The following is a 22,392-nucleotide window of genomic DNA, read 5'->3' on the forward strand; positions in this document are numbered from 1 at the left end:
GAATAGGAGAAAGAGCAGCTCTTGGGTGCCCTTGAGTGCATATGCTAAAAAATAACAGCCAATTTGAATATTAACTCTTTGAAAACAGGGAGATACATCTCCTAAAGACCACATTTACCATTCTTCAACTTAATGCCTTTATCTCACTGCACGACAACTCCCTTCCACTCCCACAGACAATGGGGAGATGAACCCATTGGTAATGACATTCCCATCAGTCCTCAACCATGTCCCTATCTTAACACTGCATTTGCACAATAGCTTTTTGAAAGGCCTGTCACTGCTTCCGTGTCGACTCTTTGTCGCACTTCTCTGTGGGAGCTGACATTTTGCTGATACTTCATCAGGCTGGACTGCCTGCTGAGAACAAGATTGGTAAGGGATATGCATCTCACTGCTGGAAAGGATGGGAGATGTATTATTTAAATACAATTTATTTTATAGCAACTTTAAAAATCAGATTTAAGATTGCTTCAGAGAGGTTAGAAGCATATTATTGCATCTCACCTCTTTAAGTCTGGGGATGCTTAAGACTTTTAATTGTTCTTCTAATAGTTTTTTAATTTGTTTGTATTGTTTTATTTTTATTTATTTATTTATTTTTGCCTTTGGTAACTGTCTTCTTGTTCACTATAGTGCATCATAAAGGAAATGCCAGCCCTGATTTATGATAGGTGTGTTACAGGAAGTTGGGAAATAGCTTAGAGGTTCTGTAAGGGAACACATGGTTCCTTCGATGTGAGTCAACCACATGAATTCCAGAGAAAAAACGGAGGAGACCGTGTCTACACAAAAAGCAATGCAACAGTTTTGTAATTTTTTAAATCTTTAATCAGTTCACCGAAGCAATTAATTTTTGCTTTAAAAATAAAATAGGCTTGGCTAAATAGTAAAATTTTTGTTGGCTGGAACTATTTGTCGGTTAATTTAATTAAACCAAAAAGGTCAGACTAGTTATCTGTTTAGAAACAGCAAAGTAGAATGGACATCTGAGAAGTAATCATTTCTTAATATCAAAAGGGAAAGTAAAGGTTAAAAAATTGTTCTGTGTGTTCAGAATAAAATTAGTTGTCAGCCAGTGGTATGCTGGAATTGTTACTACAAGCTTGGGGAAACCCACTGTTAAATTCTCGGGAATTTTGCAAGCCAGTTGACATCACACTGGTGGCTTGAGATCACCATGATGAGAGTCTTACACTGTAGAAAACAGCTAACACTACAATCCACGGGCTTTATATTTCAGAGAACCAGTTGTTAAATGTAACCAGAATCTTCCTACCTGTATTCAATCTGGTTTTCATGATGTTTAATGATGTTTCATTATCATCACTTTATGATGATTAATCATTTCATGATGTTTGATCATACGACCTTTAAAGCATAAGTTGGGGTTTGTATCTTCCTTCTAGTTTCTTCTCCCCCATTCTTTCTAATTTTCTTTCCTTCAGTAGTGAAGGGGTCAATTGTGTAAATGCTCATGAAAAACATGGTAGAATTCAAAGAAGTCATAGCAAAATATCCGAGGGATAGAAAATGGAATTGCCAAAGAAAGGGAAATGAAGAGTTATGAGGAAACTGTACCTTGTTCTTGTCTTTTTTTTTTTTTTTTAAGACTTTTAGTGCTGCTGTTAAGCTATGCTCAAGATTCGTGTCATATGAAATAGGAGAAAATAGTCTCAAATTAAAAGAGCAGCAAGTTTAATTAAACTGAAGGAAAAACATCTTCATTGTTATGGATACAGTGAAGGCCAACAGACAACACTTAAAGAACAGACAACCATTTTACTCGGGTACTTAGTCAATGGTTGTTCTGAAGATGATGTGTTTTCCCCCAATTGTTAAGGAGGAAACTGGTGAATTAGTGAATACGGAAAAGATAAGAATGTATAAAGGAGGAAAATAGTCACCCACGTTCCCACCATCTATGCATGGCCACTGATAACAACTGCTTATCCTTCCTGCTGTACTTGCCCATAGACATAGATGGGTCTATGGTCTTACAAATTTGGGTCATTCTGTATGTACAAAATGTAATGTCAGATTAATGTCAATTCTCCTGACATTACACATTCTTCTAAAACATGAATCTCAATAGCCTCAGAATAGGCAACTTAGGTGTTAGGTAATTTGTTTAAACATTTTCCTTCTGGTGGATAGTTAAGTTGTTTCCATTTGGTACTTTTTTGCTATTACAAATATGCTGGGATAAAGAAGAAACTGGGACCTCATCTCAGATTATTTGGTAAGAGGCCTGATACATACGGTTAACCTTCACAGAGATGATGCGTTCTTATCAAGGGTGTGAGAGGATCTGTCAAACCAAGCGGCCACCCCCTCCTCACCCCGAAACCCTTTAGGAAGTAGGAAAAAGTACAACCTACCATAATGCAGATCATTTTCTAACACAGTGAAGTAAACACTTGAAAAAAAAGAATTATTCCCCCATGTATTTGTATTTATAACTACCAAAAATTGAAATTTATATAAAGCCAATATCTTTAGAAATAGCTTTTTGGTCTCTCCTGCCTTGAAAACATATTACCTTGTATAGCCTATAAGTATTTTTACAGTTCATTATGCAAAGTAACTAGGTCTTAAAATTCTGTAAGCACCGTAACAGGATATTTAGAAAAATGTTGCATGCATTTTTTCAAACACAAGCCCCTTTTTAAATGCCACACACATTTCTTTGTGGGCTATGCATGAAGCATTTTTAATGAGTCCTATCCTTTGGTTCCACTCATATTTCTAAATATCTTATTATGATGATTATATAATTTTTGTTTGTGTTTGTGTTTGTAAAATAAGATAATAACATATAACACCAAAATTGATCTGGATGAGGAACTGGTGAGTATTCTTGCCTATTCAATTCAATACATGATCTCATTTAACAGGTTGCAAATAAATTTCAATGCTGTTACTAATCACCAAACATCTCTCCCAACTATCATGCTATATTCTCATGGGGTTTGAAATCCTGGAATAGAAGAATCATAACATAACTATTAAGATTAATATTTTGAAGAATGAGCAGTTTATATGTCTCTTCACTTGTTTTTAAATAGTCTATTTATATCATCTGACAATTGGAACAGTGTAAACTTTATTACTAACTGCTTAATAATTATTCCATTAAAGTTGAGTTAGACAAGAGAAAATGTCACTTCGTTGTGCAAATAGCTAGTAACTACCTTTTGAATATGTAAATTCTTACCTTTAAGCTTTTTTTTTTTTCAAGCAGAAATATAAGTTAGGGATGGCCAACGGCTGCTCCAGCAAACTTTATGCTGCTTGATGTGGTTGTCAACAGTGCCAGAATGACAGTTCTAAAATAAAAACTATCTAGTTATATCCAGAAGAATCATCAGGACTGATAGACCTTAGCCTATCATTCTTGCTTGAGTTGAGGGTTATCCTTAGGGACAGTAAAGCATTTCCCCCAAACAATGAGATGATTGGCTAAATGCCAAATACTATACTGGAGTTACATTTTATGTTTATGTTTAAGTTTCTGGTTTTATTTGCTTGTTGGTTTATAGAAAGTCCTAAGCACTGAAAACGAACTCATATCATTGTTTCCATCTTATAAAACCATAGATGATCACAAGCAACAGACTCTTGCTAACCTTATCAGATACCTTTGAAATAATAGTGTAAAAATTACAGGCACGGTCCCCCAGCTCACAGCTCCCCTGAGTTCTCAGACTGTTTTAGTGCAGCAGAATAGAGAAGATAACACATGCAGGGTTAGCAGGTTATGTAAGAATCACAAACACAAAGGAAGATAACAGGGTAGTAGCTCTACCAGCTCTTTGAAGCAGGTTCAGTTTAATCACTTTTGATGAATCCGTAATCTACTCCCACTCTGACAAGAATGATAAACACAGTCTAGTAGATTCTGAAAGTGCCTTTCAATATTACTGGAAATAGTACACTGTGGTACATTGGTTCCAAGGATGGCTCCAAACACATCTCCCTCCTTGCAGGTCTCTTGCAATGTGATTTTGCTACTCGACTCGTCAGAAGGTAGAATTTTTCTCCCCACATTGAGTATGGCTGGTCTTAGGACATACTTTAACCCATAGAATTTAGCAGAAGTAATGACCTGTGGCTTCTGAAGCTAAGCTTTTTGACATCTTATAGCTTCTGCTTTTACGCTTTGGGATGCTGCTTCTTGGATTGTCACCTTGAGATTGCCATGCTATGCGAAAGTCCGAGCTAAATTGTGGAAATGCTGTGTATAGTAAAGGCAGGTTGAGAAGCCTAGCCAAGCCTAGTTCCCAGATGATCTGCTTATGAGCTAAAAGCACAGGAACCATCTTATTAACCCACAGGATCAAAAGAAATAATAAATCATTGTTTTAAGCCATAAAGTACTGGGAATGTTCATGATACCACAACAGATAATTGAAAAACACCCTAACACAATACTTGATAGAGTAGTTAGGAAAAAAAAAAAGAGCATTTGTAAAGCTAACAGCTTTACTGACTTTGTTGGTTATGCTGTATAGGTTAATGACTTCTGTGTGGTACGGGCTTTTCCTGTGTAAGCAAGAGGACAATCACAGCTTCCAGTTTTATTTTTTTCATGGCGTTGATTTCCATGCTCACAAGGCCCACTCTGGTCCCCAGAGGCCAGCAGGGCAGGCTTGTGAAATAAAAATAGAGACAAAGAAAGGAGTTAAGGCTTATAATGAATCTCAAGATGCTCTCCAATTTCTTCTGTCACCTCAGCGTGTGTGCGTGCGTGTGCGTGTGCAAGCACGTGTGGTGTGTGTGCGTGTATCTGTGTGTGACTGAGCTGTAAGGAAAACCACAGTCGAGTAGTCTCCATGGATTTACAGCGCTTCCGAAAACATTCCCTGAGGAAATCAACACGATGCCAAACCTTGTCACTTTGGAAACACAGAGACAGAGGTGGCTTTTTGCTGAAAATGTGGTTTTTCAGACAGTAACAATGGAAGCAATTTTGATGTATATCTTTGGAGGCAGTTGCACAGAACAAAACTGAAAAATGAGATGTCATTTGTAAAGGAAGCTTAGGACGTGCAGAGCTCGGGAAGTTGTCCCCAAATGGTTGCCCGAATCCTGTCCCGGTCTTTGTTTCTTTTGTAAGGCAGAATCATCACCCCAGAGGTTTATAATTTGTGCACTTTATCAGAATGTGCAATGCATGAAGTGGGGGAAGAGAGCATGTGGTGCTTTGTTGATCACCCTCTGAACTGGAAAGGATGGCAGGTGCAGCGAGGCCCCGTGCCGGCTCAGTTAGCGGTTCCCCTGCCTGTCCCACCACTGAAACCACTGCAGCGAGAGACCTGCTGGAAAGCATTCTCCGAGCACAAGGAAAGCCTGGGAACTTTCCTAAACATATGACAATTGTGGAAAGTTGCATCAATCTAAGCTGGGCTGTGAAGTATCTTCTCATCCTGGGAGGAACCTCTGTAGCACAGAATTACAACATTTTCTGCGATATTTGTACCATTCCTGGCTATTATCAGTTGATCGATACCCAGTGCCAAGCACTTGACGTAAATTAGCTCACATTTCCATAAATACCGCCGTGTGATATAAACAGCTTTGTCTCCTTTTTACATAAGAAACTGAAGCTCAGAGAGGTAAAGTGACTTACTTTGGGTCATCCAGCTAATAAGTAGCAAAATTAGAGTTTGAACCCAGATTTTCTGGCCTTTGCAACTGAAACTCAACCCCCACACCCACCTTGGCCACAGTACTAGGTCCTTAGCACCTCTCAAGTAAATTCATTTGTTTTCAGAGACCCACCGGAGCTCAAGATTTGAAGTCCATCCAACAAAAACCTGTCCTCCTAATGGGGACACAAGGCTTGACTCCTTAGACGGACTCAGTGGGCTCTGTGGACCAGAGTCCTCTGTGGTTAGAGATCTGCCTGCAGTTAAGGTCTGAAATACCACAGGCTACAAACTCATCAAAATAACGAAAAGACACTGGCTGTCTTTTTCTCCCCCTCTCTCTTTTGCTCTTTCACAGATTCACGTAGAAACTAGCTCTTCTACTCTTAGAAGTCATTGCTGATGGGCTAAATAAAACCTGGTGCTGATTGTGGAGAGCACTGTTCATTAGCTCCATTGAAACAATTTGCGGTCTTTAATTAACTATTCATCGGCAATCTAGACACAGGTCTAGAGTTAAGATTTTTAAAGATATGTCTGGCTCCAGGAGCACTTGGGCTACTTCACTCTTTTAAAAAAGATAAAGAACAACAACAGGCCTGATTTTCATCATGCACAACTCTTCGAGAGCTCTTTTTGCCTTGATTTCAGCTGCCAATCATGGCGATCCCATTCACCCGCTCCAGTCTGATTCATAATTTCATTTTGTGGTTAGACAAAAATATCAAAATTGGACAAAGTTATCTGATTGAAAAATAATATGTTTTCCAGAGATTATGGTGACCTCTCTATTTTGCTAATTTACATATACTTTCAACTCATTTTCCTTCACAGTGGGAATCTCAGAAGCATTTTCCAATATAGTATATTCAGCAGCTGCTTTAAGAAAATGTTATCAGAATAAATTAAATCTACCCAGGTGTGTGTGTGTGTGGTATTGTCTCCTCATGCATTGACTTCCAGGGCATGACTTCTTTAGTGGGTTATTGAATAGAGGACTGATTTTGTGTCTAAAAATCAGTTAAAAGAGGAAGAGTTTTGCGGATTGGCATGGGGCCTACTCTTAGATGATGTTAAACACATTTGTGTTACGTCAGGCTTCTGTTTTCCTAAGTTCTTTTCCTCTTTGCCTAGAAAGTCACAATCCAGCTACATAGATAGTCCTTTCTCTACAAAATCTAGGTGGGACATTGTTACTTATGTACTCCAGTTCATTATTAGTCACGGGACAACCTGTTAAGACACTTATTCCCATTCTGTCAGCTCCAGAAAAGCCCTGAAGACCGTCTGAATTTAACAACGCGAGGAACAACGTGTACTACTTGAAGGTGAAAGACAACCTTCAATCCTAGGGCCCGTCTCTGTAAGTGGACCCAATGGTATGACCACTTCCTTTCTCATCTCTTCACTCCTCCCGATTAAAAAAACAAAAACAAAAACAAAAACAAAACAACACTGTCCTTTGGATTACTTCAAAACCAGAGTTCACTTGCCCTTTAGTTTTGACAATTTTATTTGTTATATATTCAGTCCTGCTATATATGAAAGAAAAAACAATGCTGTGATAATTTCCTCTCACTAAAATAGTAACAAGTGCTTAATTCAGAATACATAAGAGAGATGGATACATGTTATGTTTATACAAAGCATGAGAAAATGTATAAAGAATAAAAACAGAACCATGCACTTTTATGTATTCATTTAAGGAAATACTTATTGAGCAAACTCCTGTATGTCAGGATTGCACTAGGAATTTGGGAATACTTTGGTGAGCAAAATGGGCAGATAAACTTCCCATGTAGGAATGAGCTTCTGGCAGGAAGGATAGGCAATAAATATTAGACAGAATAATAATTGAAATATGTTATACTAATAAAAAGAATAGCATGCTAGAAGATGACTTGAAAAAATTGTAAAGTTCAAGGAGTTTCACAACTTGCAATTTTAAGTAAGACAGAACTGAAAAGATTCAGTGAAAAAAATGACATAAAACTTAGCAAAAAAGTGAGATCCATCTAGGTAGATACCTTGGGAGAAGCATTCTGTGAGACCACAAGCCAGGGACAGCTATTACTAGCATCTCAGAATGCTTTTTCCCAAATTTTATATGCATGTACATACACACATATCTATATATGTTATTTATAATTGGAATTATGCTGTATATAAACTTTAATATTTATGGATTTGTTAAAAAATACTTATGCAGTACTTAGGGATTTGATAAAAGATGACACTGATAACCCTAATTAAATTTTCCAAAACTTCTTTATGGTCAGAATCTTTGAATTGGATTTGTTTAAATGATCTACCTTCAGGTATAAAGAAAGCAATTCTTTAACTCTGGAAGCCAGCAGTACCGTTGGTTGATTACTTCAGCTCAAAGAGGTGTTTGGCCAGCTTTAATCTTCTTAAGATAAGATTCTTTTGCAATGTGAACTTTTTCTCTTGCTCAAGCTAGCTGCAAGACGCCTAACAGCAGAGGCTGAGAAGACAAGGTTAAATAACTTCATCGCCATGTGTCTCAGTTTCCTCACCTGCAAAGAGGGGATTCATAAAGCTTATCCATCTCCTGAAGACACCAGTGGGTTAACTAATTAATGATCATATGGTGCTGAACAAAGGCTGAACATTGTTATTAGAGAAGAAAGAAAATTTATCATCAGATTGTACCTTACTGGCATCTGTTGCCTTGGTAACCAGATTTGCAGGTGCAACTGCCATTTTTGGCACTGCTTTCCAGGGTGTTCTCCTCCATGCACTGACATTCTGAAGAGCGGCCAGCTCCACAGACCCCCTTGGGACAGTCTGTAAGCAGATTGAGGCAAACCGGTCACCTGAAAACCCTGCTTTGTTTCTCTTACATTGTCAGTGTACAGGCATGTAGCTTTGTGGGGCCTGATTATGGGGAATACAAGGGGATCATGCTGACTGCCAGAAAGAAAGAAAGAAAGACAGACAGAAAGAAAGAAAGCAAGAAAGAAAAGAGAGAAAAAGAAAGATGTCTTTCAAATCAGGCAATTCATTTGCTTTTTGGCAACTAGATGTGAACATTGAAGCCTGAACTACTTAAAAGGCTTTGGTGCTTCTGGGAGAGAGATTGCTTCTCAATGTGCTCCGTTGGTGACTATAGTTAATATTCTCCAAAGACTGTTAAGTTCTGCCAGGCCCTATATTCCTCATGCCACCACAAGGCGATGGACAAGCACTGATGGAAAGGCTTAACTTGTTTCCATTCCCTTTCATGATGTGGTAATCAGAATGAATTTTACATCACGTGGATTACACACAACTTTGATCGGGACAGCAGCATATTCTTAGCTACATTTTTGGCAAATGGCTCTTGCCTTTCCTTCATTATTTTCCCCATGCTGTTGAGTCTTACGGATGATAGTCAGTACAGAAATTCTATTTTGAAGAAGTTCCACCTTGCATTTAGGAATTATTTACTGTAATTCTATTCATTTTCCAAAACCTGTCATGTTTTTTCCTCCCCTATTACAAATGACCGAGGGACTTTCAAGATCCTTCAAGCAGCTTCTAAGCTCAAGGTAATTGCCCTATATGCCTGGAGAGGCTTTGTTGTCAAAAGCTGTTTGGAGAAAACAAAATAAGCCACTTGACTTTCTGCTGAATGGAAATTATTAGTATCTGCTAATATCTGCTATTATTAGCAGAGATAATTTAAAGTAGTGGTTACAATGCTACCATGTAGCTGATCCTTATCCCAGTTGCCAGGGACAGAGTTATCCTTAAAGAAGAACAGGTTTATTAACAGGACCCCTTTTCACTGTTCAATAATATTGTCGCATGTAGACGATAAATTATGTGATCCTTCTCTCATCCTTTTTGTGGCTATTGAGTCCTTTCCCAGATCAACAAAGCCCCCAGCAAAGTCTCAGAGCTTTCGTCTTCCTCGATAAGCCTCTTGCTCATTCCAGAGCATCCCTTCCCTGGATTGGCTTCCATGCCTTACTTTTCCTGTTCAGCCTGTACAACAGTGGTTCAAGGAACAACTCAGGCATGATAGAATGCTGAAATATGACAATTGGGTATATTAAGAAGATATAACTGTGAAAATACACAGAAGAAAAAAGAAAAAGCAGAAGAAGTAATGTCTTTTGCCAATCCAACTTCTACACAAAGTTCATTATGTACTGAGATGTTTCCTCCAAAACTCATACATTGAAGTCTCTACACTTAGTACCTCAGAATGTGACTTTACTTGGAAATTGTGTCTTTGCCAATTCAATTAGTTATGATGATATCAGACTGGAACGGGTTAGGTCTCTGATCTGATATAACTGGTGTCCTTAAAAATAGGTGAAATTTGGGCATAGAGATACTCACACAGGGAAAATGCCATGCAAAGATTAAAGTTGAATGATCACAGCCAAGGAACTACGGGAAGCTTGGAGAGTCCCAGAACTGATCATTCCCTAGCACCTTCAAAGGGATCATGGCCTGCCAACAGCTTGATGTCTGACTATGAGATCCAGAAGTGTGAGGCAATAAATTTATGTTGTTTAAGGCACTCACTTTGTGGCACTTTATTATAATAAGTCTAGAAAACTAATATAGGGCTGCAAACTCTAGCTTCTGGTGGCCAGGTAAGTGGCATTAATCAATGAAGCTTTGAGTCCAAGGAATAAGAATCCTGAAGAACTGGAATGTCTATTTTTTTAAAGGTGGTCACACTCAAAGTGGCAACCACCCTCACTACCACCACCACTTGCTCTTTGACTAGGATGAATTATGATCTAAAAGGTTTTGCCAAAAAATCTGATTTTACCTTATAAACTATTTATAAATTATTACCAAAAATGGGGTGTGTCTTGTTACCCAAGAGGAAGAATAATAGAAATGATACTATCTTTGTTTCTGGGTAAGTTTTCTTCTCTTGGCATGTTCTAGGTGGTATATGATATTCTGGAACACACCATCTATACCCACATTGTTCACATTTACCTATGCCTTTTCCCCTTCCCTTCTGTTTTGCTTATTCAAGCCTAACCTTTCCTCATGACCGAGGTTTGGTTTTCTATGATGCCTTCACTGGCTCTCTTACTGGAGTATTCACAATTACCCTCTGTTTTCAGGAGGCATGCCTTTTATGAAGTAGATCAGATCCATGGATATTCAACTAAAAATGCAATGTAAGACTCTAAAAGGTCTGTGTTATTAAAAAACAGGCCATGGTATTACTGAAGTTCACAGAGGAAGGATTCCCAGAGGAAGGCATGGGAAACAGGCAGAAGAACAGGGTAGAGATTTCTGTAGGCTCACAGTTTCTTGCACACAGCTTCAAGATGGGGCTGTGGGCTTCCGGCGCTGATCCTGTGGGAGAAATCCTAAAAGCTACTGATGGGCTGAAGTATTTAGTGGTGATTGCATTTTCTCATATATTTTGCAAAATGTGATTGATAGTCAGAATGCAAAATGAATAGCCTGTTTTAGAAATTTTAGAGAATGATATTGCTTTGCATTACAACACAGAAATAAAAGAAGCTAGCCCTGGGCCTTTGATATTCAACTCTTGTAAAGTGTCGTTTAAATGAACTAGTGAAATCCTCTTAAGGTAAATAACTAGGATTCCGGAGCAGTTTTCTTCCATTCATCAAAATCTAGATTCTGTAATGTCAGGAGGCTAAATAAAGACTAGAACTAAACCATCATATATATGACTATATAAAATGCTATGTTTTTTTTTTTTACCCTCTTTCTCTAACATATTTTGAGTACTTTTTGAGCCTTCTCGCTTCATGTACAGAGAAAATTATTTTTTTAAAGATTTAATTTATTTGACAGAGAGAGACAGAGAGAGACAGAGACAGCACAAACAGGGGGAGCAACAGGCAGAGAGAGAGAAGCAGGCTCTCTGCTGAGCAGGGAGCCTTACGGGGGTCTCAATCCCAGGACCCTGGGATCATGACCTAAGCTGAAGGCAGACACTTAACTGATTGAGCCACCCAGGCGCCCCATCAGGTAGAGATGTAGAGGGCAAATTATTGCCCAGGACTTACTCAATCGACTACCCCTCCCATAGCGCAACGGCTCTCACAGACATGCACTACACACTCTGTGGCAATGGCCATTGTTAGTGTTGTTATATTTCCTTCTGCAGTTCTTCCCAAATAATTCTTCTGGGGGTTCCCGGAACGTCGGAAAGACACATAAAGCAAATATGAACCCGTATGCAAAACTTGTGAGAACTGTTGCTATATATGAAAGGAGGAGATTGTAAAAGGTAAGATGTTTCCAATGTAATTGGACTAGAGCAATTGGACTAGAGCAATTCCAATGTAATTGGCTAGAGCAATCCTTTTAAAAACCAAAGGTACAATTCCATATCTTCTGTCTAAAACTCTACAACGACTTGCCATTGCTGTCAGATTAAAATCTCCAGACTTCACAAGACCTCCAGGCTGCTGCGCCAGCTGACCTCCTGCGGCATGAACATCTCCCTGGCTGACTTTTCTCCACCAGCTGACCTTCCGCAGGTTCCTCAGGTCAGCCTCACTCTTTCCCACTCCAGCGTCCGACCAGAGGAGGCCCTCTCAGTGTAGGACGCTCTTCCTTCGCTCTTCCCCTGTCTCATGTCTCCTCCCTTCTCTGCTTCCGCTTAAACGTTACTTCTCCACAAGTTGCTCCCTGGCTCACACAGTCTGCCTTTTCCTCCCAGTCTGACCTCCAAGCACACATTAATATTTAATTAGTAATACGTACCAACATTTGTAACCTATATCTGCTCTGGATAGGACAGTAAGTTCCACATGGAAAGACCAGGGTCGTCTTCATTTTTCATCTATTTTGTTACCATACCATACTGCCTGGTACACTGCCTTGCTACCGTTTTGCGTGTATCTTTTGAGTAAGCGAATAAACATTGTTCAGGGGATGAATAACTGGGATGCCAGCAGGAGACTTCCTACATCTCTCAGAGAGGGAAGTAGACTTGGTTTCCATGTCCCCAGTTCTGTGATCTGTGAGAATCCAATAAACTCCCCAGGATTTCTGGCAGTCCCCAGAGACTTTTGTCTTCATTCACTCTGTGCATTCAGCTCTTGGGCTTGTGCAAGCAGTTTCTTTTTTGTGCTCTATCTGCTTATGCTGAAAATGTGGCCTTTTTCACCGGTCTCCATGTAAAATCCTCACACAGAACTCATAGGTATTTTGTGAGTTTTTCATCCATCATTTCTCCTGTCTTTCCCTCTCTCTCTTCTCGCCTTTGCTTCTCTGATTTTCATCTCTCTTCCTCCATGGTTTGCCAAAGCTCCATCTTTTCTTCCTTTTATTATGCAGAGCACATAAATTCCCCCTAGCTCTTATGTCCAAACACAGACTCAACTTTTTGCTCAACAGAAGAAAAAGGCTTTCTTTGTATCATGATTTATCATACTTCAATACACATGTCATCAGTCAAAGCAACTGTACTCTTGTATACATAGACACCTTTTTTCTTCTTTAGAAAAGGCTACTTTAAAAAGTATGGATGTAATTTTCTTTTCTTTTCTTTTTTTAATTTATTGGAGAGAGAGAATGATAGAGCATGAGACGGGGGAGTGTCAGAGGGAGAAGTAGACTCCCTGATGAGCAGGGAGCCTGATGCTGGACTCGATCCTGGGACTCCAGGGTCATGACCTGAGCTGAAGGCAGTGGCCCAACAAAGCGAGCTACCCAGGTACTCTGTAATTTTCATTTAAATATTTTATTTATTTATTTGAAAGAAAGAGAGTGAGTGAGTCGGGGAAGGGGCAGAGGGAGAGAAGCCTCAAACAGACTGCCTGCTGAGTGGGGAGCCCAACAAGAGACTTGACCCCATAACCCATGAGATCATGACCTGAGCCAGAATGGAGTCAATCTTCACTGACTGAGCCACCCAGTCACCCCTAGATGTAATTTTCATTTAATTTCCTATTAAGAACTTGAAGAACGTAATGAGTTATGTCACATGACCAGCAGCAGTCACTTCCTATTATTATCCCAGGAACTAACTGCTGGGGGTAGGGGGACTGGCACTGCCCAGAGAATCACAGGTGCCTTCATTCTGACAATCACAGATGCTGCCACATGCTTTCCTGTGGGTCTCTGGGGAAAAGGCTAAGAAGAACATAGAGAAAGAGAACAAGCAGTGTAATATACTCATGTACAAATGGAGAAAGAAAAATTTGTCTTTCTATTAGAATGGAGACTAGGTAATTAAAATCTCTGTGGTCTGCAGACCCAGAAAGAGTCACCAGCATGCTTCTATCTTGGATGGCATAATCATTCCTGTGGGTCGCGGGGGAGGTGGGGGGGGTTACTGATGCAGCTAGTTAAAATGATGGTCACTGAAAAACCAATAACAGGTGTTGGGTCTGTAATCAAATGAGTGAGACTGATATAGAACGAAGGTCAAGCAAAGCTTTATTTCACGCCAAGCATCAAGAATCAAACCAACTGTTCAGGGCCACCTCTTAAAGAGTGATCCCTCCCTGCCTTACAGACTAACTTTTATAGAGCAAAGGCCATGTGGTTGAGCCTGGCCACACGCAGGTGGCCAATGAGATTAACACACAAAGAAAACTGCACAGTCATGCTAGGTCACACACAGGCGGCCAGTTGAATTACAATTAACCTCATAGTAGCTATTAGAACTAGCTGATCACCTGGGTCAGAATTGGCGCCCAAAAGGCATCCAAAAGGCGGGCCCACACTCCTTGGTAGCTAGGGAGACAGTATGCATGCCTCACTAATTGGGTGTCTCCACCTGGCCCCACTCATCCCTGCATCTGGGGTCTGTTACCTCTACCTGTCTTGACCCACCCTTGTATTTGGGCTCTGTTATCTGGGACTGGTCGGCCATATTTTACTAGTTTCCTGGACTTGGTTTTAAGTAGGTTCCCCAGGGTGGGGGGGCAGGGTCAGTTTAAGTTTTACTGCATAAACAACAAAATCACTGTTTAACCGGATGGAATCGCTCTGGCTAAATAGACCCTTACACAAGGTTCACATGCAAAATTTACATTGTTCCTTAAACTCAAATGCTCACATTGTCACAGCTACTTAAACATCTTTGTTGTGTAACTATTGCAAACCCTAATGAGAAACAAATGGCACCTTCTATTTTGAAAAATGGGAAGAAAATGTAGAAAAAAAAATGCCATATATTTTTAACTAGGAATGAATGCAGCTAAGTCTGTGTTAAATGTCCCAAGGTATTTTGCATTATCAAAGATCGATGAAGTCAGTCAAACAACAGTTTTTGCTTTGGTTTTGGTTTTGGTTTGTTGGTTCTTTAGAAGTGTTTAGTATTACATTTAAAAATAAACTGCGGGAGCTGGGGGCATCTGGACGTCTCAGTCGTTAAGCATTTGCCTCCAGCTGAGGTCATGGTTCCAGAGTCACAAAATCGAGCCCCATGTCGCGCTCCCTGCTTGGCAGGGAGACTGCCTCTCCCTCTCCTGGTTACCCTACTTGTGTCTCTCTCTCGCTGCCTCTCTCTGTCAAATAAATAAATAAAATCTTTAAAAAATAAAAAAAATTCTAAAAATAAATTAAGAAAAATGTGACTTTAAGTTTAACTTGAATAAATACAGCTGTTGAGATGATTTTAGTAACCATTTTAATTGGCATTTTATCATAATTGGCTGATTATTATAAAACTACATTTATATCGCCTCCTCTATCTAACCACCCACACCGTTCCAGATACTAATAGAGAAACTTGGTTTCTTATTGACTTTTTTCTTTTCTGTTAAACCTGAAGATACCATGCAAAGGAGAAGGAAAGGAAAAAGAAAAACAAAGGGCTAGGAAAAAAAGAAACTGGCAACATCGGTGGAAATCTACACTGTTAATTTATATGTAGTAAGTTTTTTGAATTCTTACGGCAAGATTTTCCAAAGCTAAAGAAGAGGTCATCTTATGTTCATTTCAACAAATTGATTTTCAATATTTCTATGTTAATTTTGTATCAAAGATGTTTTATTCTGATATATTTGAGAGAGATTTTTGTTTCATTTCCCATGCTGCCATGTTAGAAATCAAGGGTTTGGAAAATGCATATTTACCAACGAAACTGACATAAGGGAAGTATTTAGTTCCAGATAGTCATACAACCACATTTATTTGATCCCAGTCATATATATAGTTGAGTATGTCAAGTTGCAGGTCAAAATAGCTGGGCATCTCAACACTAAGTCTAATTCATTTGTCTATTCATGCACTGGGTGCCTTCACTTCAGGGAAACATGAATAGGCCCTGGTCAAGGAGCTCTCAGTCTAGTAAGGGAGATAGAACAGGAGATAGTTAACTCTAATTCAATGTAGAGAGAGAGACAGTGGCGTGAAACCCACCAAAAACGTAAGTATGGCAAGACTGGAGCCATCAAACAAAGCTTCATGCAACAAGCAGCAATAGACAAACATGGCAGTTCAGCAAAAGGCAGGAAAGTGCAAAGCATTAAGCAGTGAGCAGTTTAGTTTGCTGGAAATGATAAGCTGAGCAGAAAGCTGTGATTAGGATAAAAAGAGAAAAAGTTTATGAGGGTCTGATTATAGATGGTTGCCAGTGCTAGAAGTGTGTGCTTATATATCAGGAAATGCGTCACCCTTGAAGTTTTCTGAGTAGCACTGAAACACAATCAGATAGAGGCTTATGGAAGATCCTCAACACCCTAGCTAGTAATTTTGATAAACTACTTCACTGTGTTCTGACTCAAGTTTCGGCTCTATCTCAGAAACAATATTTGTCATCTTTCTTCCCATATGCAAGGGGTTCAAAAGAAAATCTGCTCATATCCTCTTCCAAGCTAATCACAAAAACTAAGAAAACACTTTTATTTAAAAAAAAATGTATAAGGTAAATTTAAAAAGAGAAAGAAGAAACAGTCAATATATTTTGATTTCAGTACTTGGCAGTTTTCTTTCCAGCAAGTGTACCTCCATTTAAAATGTAAAGGGAATGGTTAGTTCAAGGTATCATTTTTCAAATCTTTGATATTTTCTCATGAGACACATAAAAAGCTTAAAAGTGTCATTGGCTTATATTAACACATTTTGTAAAGAAAAGGAAAAGAAAACAAAAACACTAGACAAAAAGCAGCAGTCAAGCAGTTCCATTAATTGCACTTTGTAACATAAACTCTTTTTTTCTTCATTGGGAATAGCTTGCCAGGGCCTAATGATTTATTTAAATGGAGGGATTTTTATAGGCCTAGCATATTAGGATACGTTATTAACTTCTATGTTCCAGGGATAAACAAGAGGCAGCACATCAAGTTTCCCAGGTAATACAAAATCTCCCCTTTTAATCACATGTTTAAAACCTTTGCGTTTCATAAGCATTCTTTATGCACAACACATAAATTGGTTTCTCACCATATCAATTGCTTACCTTGTTAAAACATTTTAGGGAGAACACGTATAAAGGAGAACGCATCACAGTAATTTACCAGTAGTAAAGATCTCATTACCCTTTTACCAATTCTCCAGAGTATGACTTACTCTTATCGCAAAGATGATCTCCCCAGCCATCTGGGCAAGAGCACTCACTCCTTCCTTTCTGGCATCTGCCCCCATTCATAAGGTCCTCACCGCTCATACTGCAATTGTGTCTGAAGGTGTGATTTCCACCGACAGAACTATGATATCGTCTTAGTTGGCCCATACTGTCTCCATCAATGAAAATGCAAATGAAACCCTTCATTTTTTCAAAAAAATCCCCCCAAAAAAACAAAAAAGGAAAGAAAAAGATCCTTGGGCGTATTTCCTAAACAGTCTCAGAAAAAGACAACAGTAAAGCAATAGCAATCATATCTTTTAAAAAAAAGCTTAGAATACAGATCCTAAACAATATTTAGAAGGTTTAAAAGAGTAAAAAGGTAAAAAGAAATTACCATTGATTCCTGAACACAAAAGTAATTAATGTTTTCAGCACTTTAGTACTTTTCCTTCCAGGCTTGCACCATATACATATATATATGCACGTATATACATATATATATGCGTGTGTGTGTGTGTGTGTGTGTGTGTGTATAAATGTTTTAATTATTTATTTGAGAGGGAGAGAGGGAGAAAGGGAGAGAGCATGAGCGCTGGGGAGGAGCAGAGAGGGAGCGGGAGAAGCAGACTCCTAGCTAAGCAGGGAGCCCAACATGGGGCTCAATCCTGGGACTCCAAGATTATGACCTGAGCCAAAGTCACTTAACCGACTGAGCCACCGCAGTACCCCTCTTGCAGGGTTTTTTAAATGCCAAGTTATTTTTTCTTCAAGTAAACCTTTTTTATTGAAATTTAATATGCATGCAAACAAGTGCATAAAACTCAAGTGTACACTCCATACTTTTTTCTCCACGATGTAAATAACCCCTTGTAAATGGCACCCAAGTCAAGATACAGATCATTACCAACATTACAAAAACTCAAGGGTGAGCTGATGATTTCTTAATCATTAGCCTCACAAACTGAGCACTATCTTGATTTCTATCACTACAGATTATTTTTTTCTTATTTTTGAACTTCATATAAATGAACTTTATATAAAGCCATCTTTGGTACCAAACTTCTTTCATTCAGTAGTAATTTTGTGAAACTTATACACATTGTGTGCATGCTAGTTTATTTCTTAATGTCTGTGTAGTTTTCTATTGTATAAATGTACTATAATATGATTTTCCTTTCTATTCTTCAGGGAAATTACTTTAATTTGAATGGAGAGATTTGATTTCAATTGTTTTAAGGAACTTTCCATTTCAAGTTTTGCTCCTATTTCTAGGTGGGTCTTTCAGACTTCCTAATGGAAAGCCTGTCACATTTAGCAAGGTCTCTATTCTGTTTCTCTTCTGACTTTCAGTAGCTAAAGAATCAGGATTTTTAATTAAGAAACAACATAGCATTTCCATTTTTATGCAGACACATTTGTTGATATTATTCTTGATAATTATAATTATTATTATGGACTGACCATAGCATAAAAATGTCTGCCATTTTAACCAGGTCTTTCTAGAGCAATCGTCCAGCTTTGATAGTGTTAAAATACCACAAATAGAGGGAGAACAAAAAGAGCAGTTCTGTTTTACAAAGAAAAGAAAAAAGAGGCAGCAGACGGCTGCAAACTGTTACTTTTGAGAGAGGGTATGCTAATTTATTTTGATCAGAAGTGATTTGATGCTTCAGTTCTGTTGCGTGGATGTATAAGAGAAACTGCTCCCATTTTTAAAGATATTTTTCTTGGTCCACTTCAGCATAATGAACAATTGCTTCTTGGCATTTTAATATGTAGAAAGAATCTAGATTTTAAGGCTATTCGAGGTAAATTTCAACTACATAATAGTGACTTCTAGTGGAGTTTTAATAGTTAGAAGAAGAACTACAAGGTCCCAATCCAATCTTTTCCCTGTTATGCTAATTTAAAGATAGTGTCCAGCTCTATTTCACTGTATACATTTTAACAGCCCCCTTTATTGTGCAAAAAGGAAGACAAGTATAAGATGGTGAATTTGAAAGGAAGCAGTGAAGAAGTAACTTTGGCTCCACCTTTTTTGTTATCATGTTAAAGCATCCAATGATATTAAATATTGATAGTGAAATTACCTATAAGAGAATTTATGAGAATAACCTAAAAATAAAGAGGTGAGTATAATGAAATAAAATCTTTAACTCACCAGTTTTGCTCAAAGCAGTCAGTTCTCCTCAAATACATGTTTCCTCACCCTCCTCATCTTCTTTGTCTTCATGGGTGGGAGGCAGAGAGGTGGAGACATCATGAAGCCGTTGAGGTGGGCTCTTGAATAGAAGGACTGGAAACCTTACAAATTCTAATTCTTCTTCTTCTTCTTCCAGCTCACCATCATCTAAGGGTAAGGGCACACTGAAAAATGCCTGAATTCACCATCCTGGTTAAAAGAAGGAAAAACGGAGCAGGGGTTGATGAGAGAAATGAGAGAGTTTGAACCAGACAGCCAGGGCAGTGGGTGACTGGAAGGTACAACTCTTTGAGAAGGCATTTTCGAAGACTTGTACATGCAGGTGAGAAGCAGCAAGCACCAAGTTGAAACCGCAGAAGATTGAACAAAGGGAAAAAGAAGAGCTCAGTCTGTGCAGACAGAAAGGGGAGGTCAGGTTGAGTTAAGGGTATGTGGTCTCCATTGTTCAAGAACAAGATGAGAGTTGAAGTAGTTTAGAAGAGATAATAACAAAATTCTTCACAGCGACTTACACATGTAAGTTTTTCCATCACTTCCAATTCTGCAGCTTTCTCCGTAGTGATAATCCTATGCCCCCACTGAGTTCATACACAGCTGGTCACAGACTATGCTGACATGTAGACACTCAACCACATCTAGGAAAATTTAAACAATGCCAGTTTTTAGGTGTTGAGAGATAAAATAGACATTATAAACTCACGGACATACTTGTATTCCCCTTGTCACCTTTGTTAGTCAATAACATGGTTTTGCCATATAGAAGACATTGTTCCCAAACTCTTCCTCAATTATACCCTGCCAATTATTTTTCTTCCACTCATTTCCAAGTTTAATATAGTTCATCTACATCGACAAGTTCTTCCTGAAACCTTGATTGCAAGATTTTGATGAAGAATTTACAACTTAAGAGAAAGTCAATGGTCTGAGTGTATCACTTTATAAAATGTTCATCACTCTTGAATTATTCAGTATCTATGGTGAAGCATTTATTTCATGTGTAATGCTGTACAAGGCTTGTAGAGAATTTTAAGATGGAAAAACCCCAGTCCTTGATCTCATTTGACTTACTGATGATGTGTGTCCACATCTGAACCCAGACTTTGGTCAATGTGTTAATGATACTAAAATATCATTTACCAAGCTGAGTTTCTAAGTTTTGCTTCAGATTTTGGATACCTTTTCCATTTGGATATGTGTACCCAAGTATGTACATTCACGCCATACAATCATCTCTTGGCTCACTATACTTAAAAGCAGATGGTACGTGAAATTCAATTTTTTTTTTGGCCCCGTTAATTGGATGGAATGTGGTAAATGGTAATATACTCTACTGTGTTTAGAATATATAGTTTTGTATTCTTTGCTGTTATCCACATTGCAAGGCTGGGGAGCTTGGCTATCTATATGAAGAAACATATCTATCATTCTCAACAGTATGCAGTAATTTGTTTCTTTAAGCAAAGAAATACTATTCTCTCTGAGGCATTAAAACCTTCATACATAATTTTATTGTTATTGAAATGGATATCAATTCTCTAAACTTTACTTTTATTTTAAAAAACTTGGTTCAAAATAATGGTAATAATGATCATAAATGAAATTAAAAGGTTGTGTATTTAAGATAAACTTTAAGAAATAAATTAGAGCAATGACTTACATGAACCATTCTTTTTTTTTTTAATGTTTTATTTATTTATTTGACAGACAGAGATCACAAGTAGGAAGAGAGGCAGGCAGAGAGAGAGAGAGAGAGAGAGGAGGAAGCAGGCTCCCCGCCAAACAGAGAGCCCGATGCGGGTCTCGATCCCAGAACCCTGGGACCATGACCCGAGCCGAAGGCAGAGGCTTTAACCCACTGAGCCACCCAGGCGCCCCTGAACCATTCTTAATAGTATAAAAAAGGAGACTTGATACTACTCACTGAACTTCCCATGATATTTATATATCATACATAACATACATCATATATCACACATACATACATATCATCATATATCATATACATACATTTAAATCACACATATATATGATTAAGAAATCGTCTGAAAAGTAAGTGAACCAATTTTAACAAATAAGTTAGAAGATTATAAAATGATTCATCTTAAAACTTACATTATCTAGATTAATATCAGATATGTAAAGGATTCCAGTAGGGATTTAGACTGTGGCTCATGAATTGGCAATCCTTTTACTATGACTCCTTAATTAAAATGACTTTCAGGAACCAACTTTAATTCCAGTGAAGTTTGCCCTGAGTGATTCCTATGGCAGTGTGCTATGGCTTGCCCAAATCTCTCACTTGTCTATATGTATTAAATTAGGTAAAAGGGATTATGGGCCAATGAATATTATGATAATAATAACTACTTTTAGTGGAGTGATTTTTTGATGTCAATCACCATACTAGGCACTTTACATTTATTACTTTACTTGATTTACCCACTAATCCTATTATTGTCTTCACTTTACTGATGGGGACCTGAGGCTCAGACCAGTTAGGTCACCCAAGTTCACACAATAGTAAATGGTAGAACCACATAAAATCCAAGTGCCTTTAGTGTCAGAATCTTCCCTTTCTTCCCCTAACCCTTGGCCTCAGATATTCTTCCTGCATGGATTGGCCCGTCACATAATGATTTCATGTTAGATCTCAGGAATTTACCATCATATCTGCCACCATCAGAACTGATAAAGCGCTCCTGACATTGACATTTATAGCATCCTAATAGCTGATGCAGAGTTGGGTACAGCAGGCTTCTCCACTCTCACATTCATCAGGGTCTGCAGAGAACAAGGACATTTCTGTTATTTAAGAGTTAGGAGTTGAACCAACCAAGAGAAGTGCCCATAAGCCACACTTTCAAGTTACAACTGTTCTCCTAATCATTTTCTGTTTCTCAGGTTATACAGTACAAACATCAAAGAAACTATAACACAAAAAGACTGAGGTTCAAATTTAGATTTATGGTTCTTGCATGCTTCTCCTATGCTTGTTGTTTATTTTTAAAATATGTAAATAATCTCCAAATGCATTTATAAGCCCAGGAAGAGAG

General features: G+C 38.4%; 2 protein-coding genes across 7 annotated transcripts in view; both read right to left on the reverse strand.

Annotated features, from left to right (window-relative positions):
- Window positions 1-19,491, reverse strand: part of LOC116589965 (multiple epidermal growth factor-like domains protein 6) — an 83,672-nt gene extending 64,181 nt beyond the window's left edge. For all 6 annotated transcript variants that reach the window (XR_004285480.1, XR_004285473.1, XM_032341709.1 and 3 more), the window contains exon 1: window positions 19,298-19,491. The gene's annotated coding sequence lies outside the window, so the exon portion shown is untranslated. The remainder of the gene's footprint in view (window positions 1-19,297) is intronic.
- A 1,694-nt stretch (window positions 19,492-21,185) lies between these two features.
- The window catches only part of LOC116589932 (EGF-like and EMI domain-containing protein 1), a 174,379-nt gene continuing 173,172 nt past the window's right edge, over window positions 21,186-22,392 (reverse strand). Inside the window, 2 exon segments of the mRNA XM_032341671.1 lie at window positions 21,186-22,064; window positions 22,067-22,120. Coding sequence (XP_032197562.1) covers window positions 21,922-22,064; window positions 22,067-22,120 — 197 coding nt within the window. The 3' untranslated portion in view covers window positions 21,186-21,921.

The sequence above is a fragment of the Mustela erminea genome, chromosome 1 (genome assembly GCF_009829155.1).
Source record: "Mustela erminea isolate mMusErm1 chromosome 1, mMusErm1.Pri, whole genome shotgun sequence".
Classification (NCBI taxonomy): domain Eukaryota; kingdom Metazoa; phylum Chordata; class Mammalia; order Carnivora; family Mustelidae; genus Mustela; species Mustela erminea.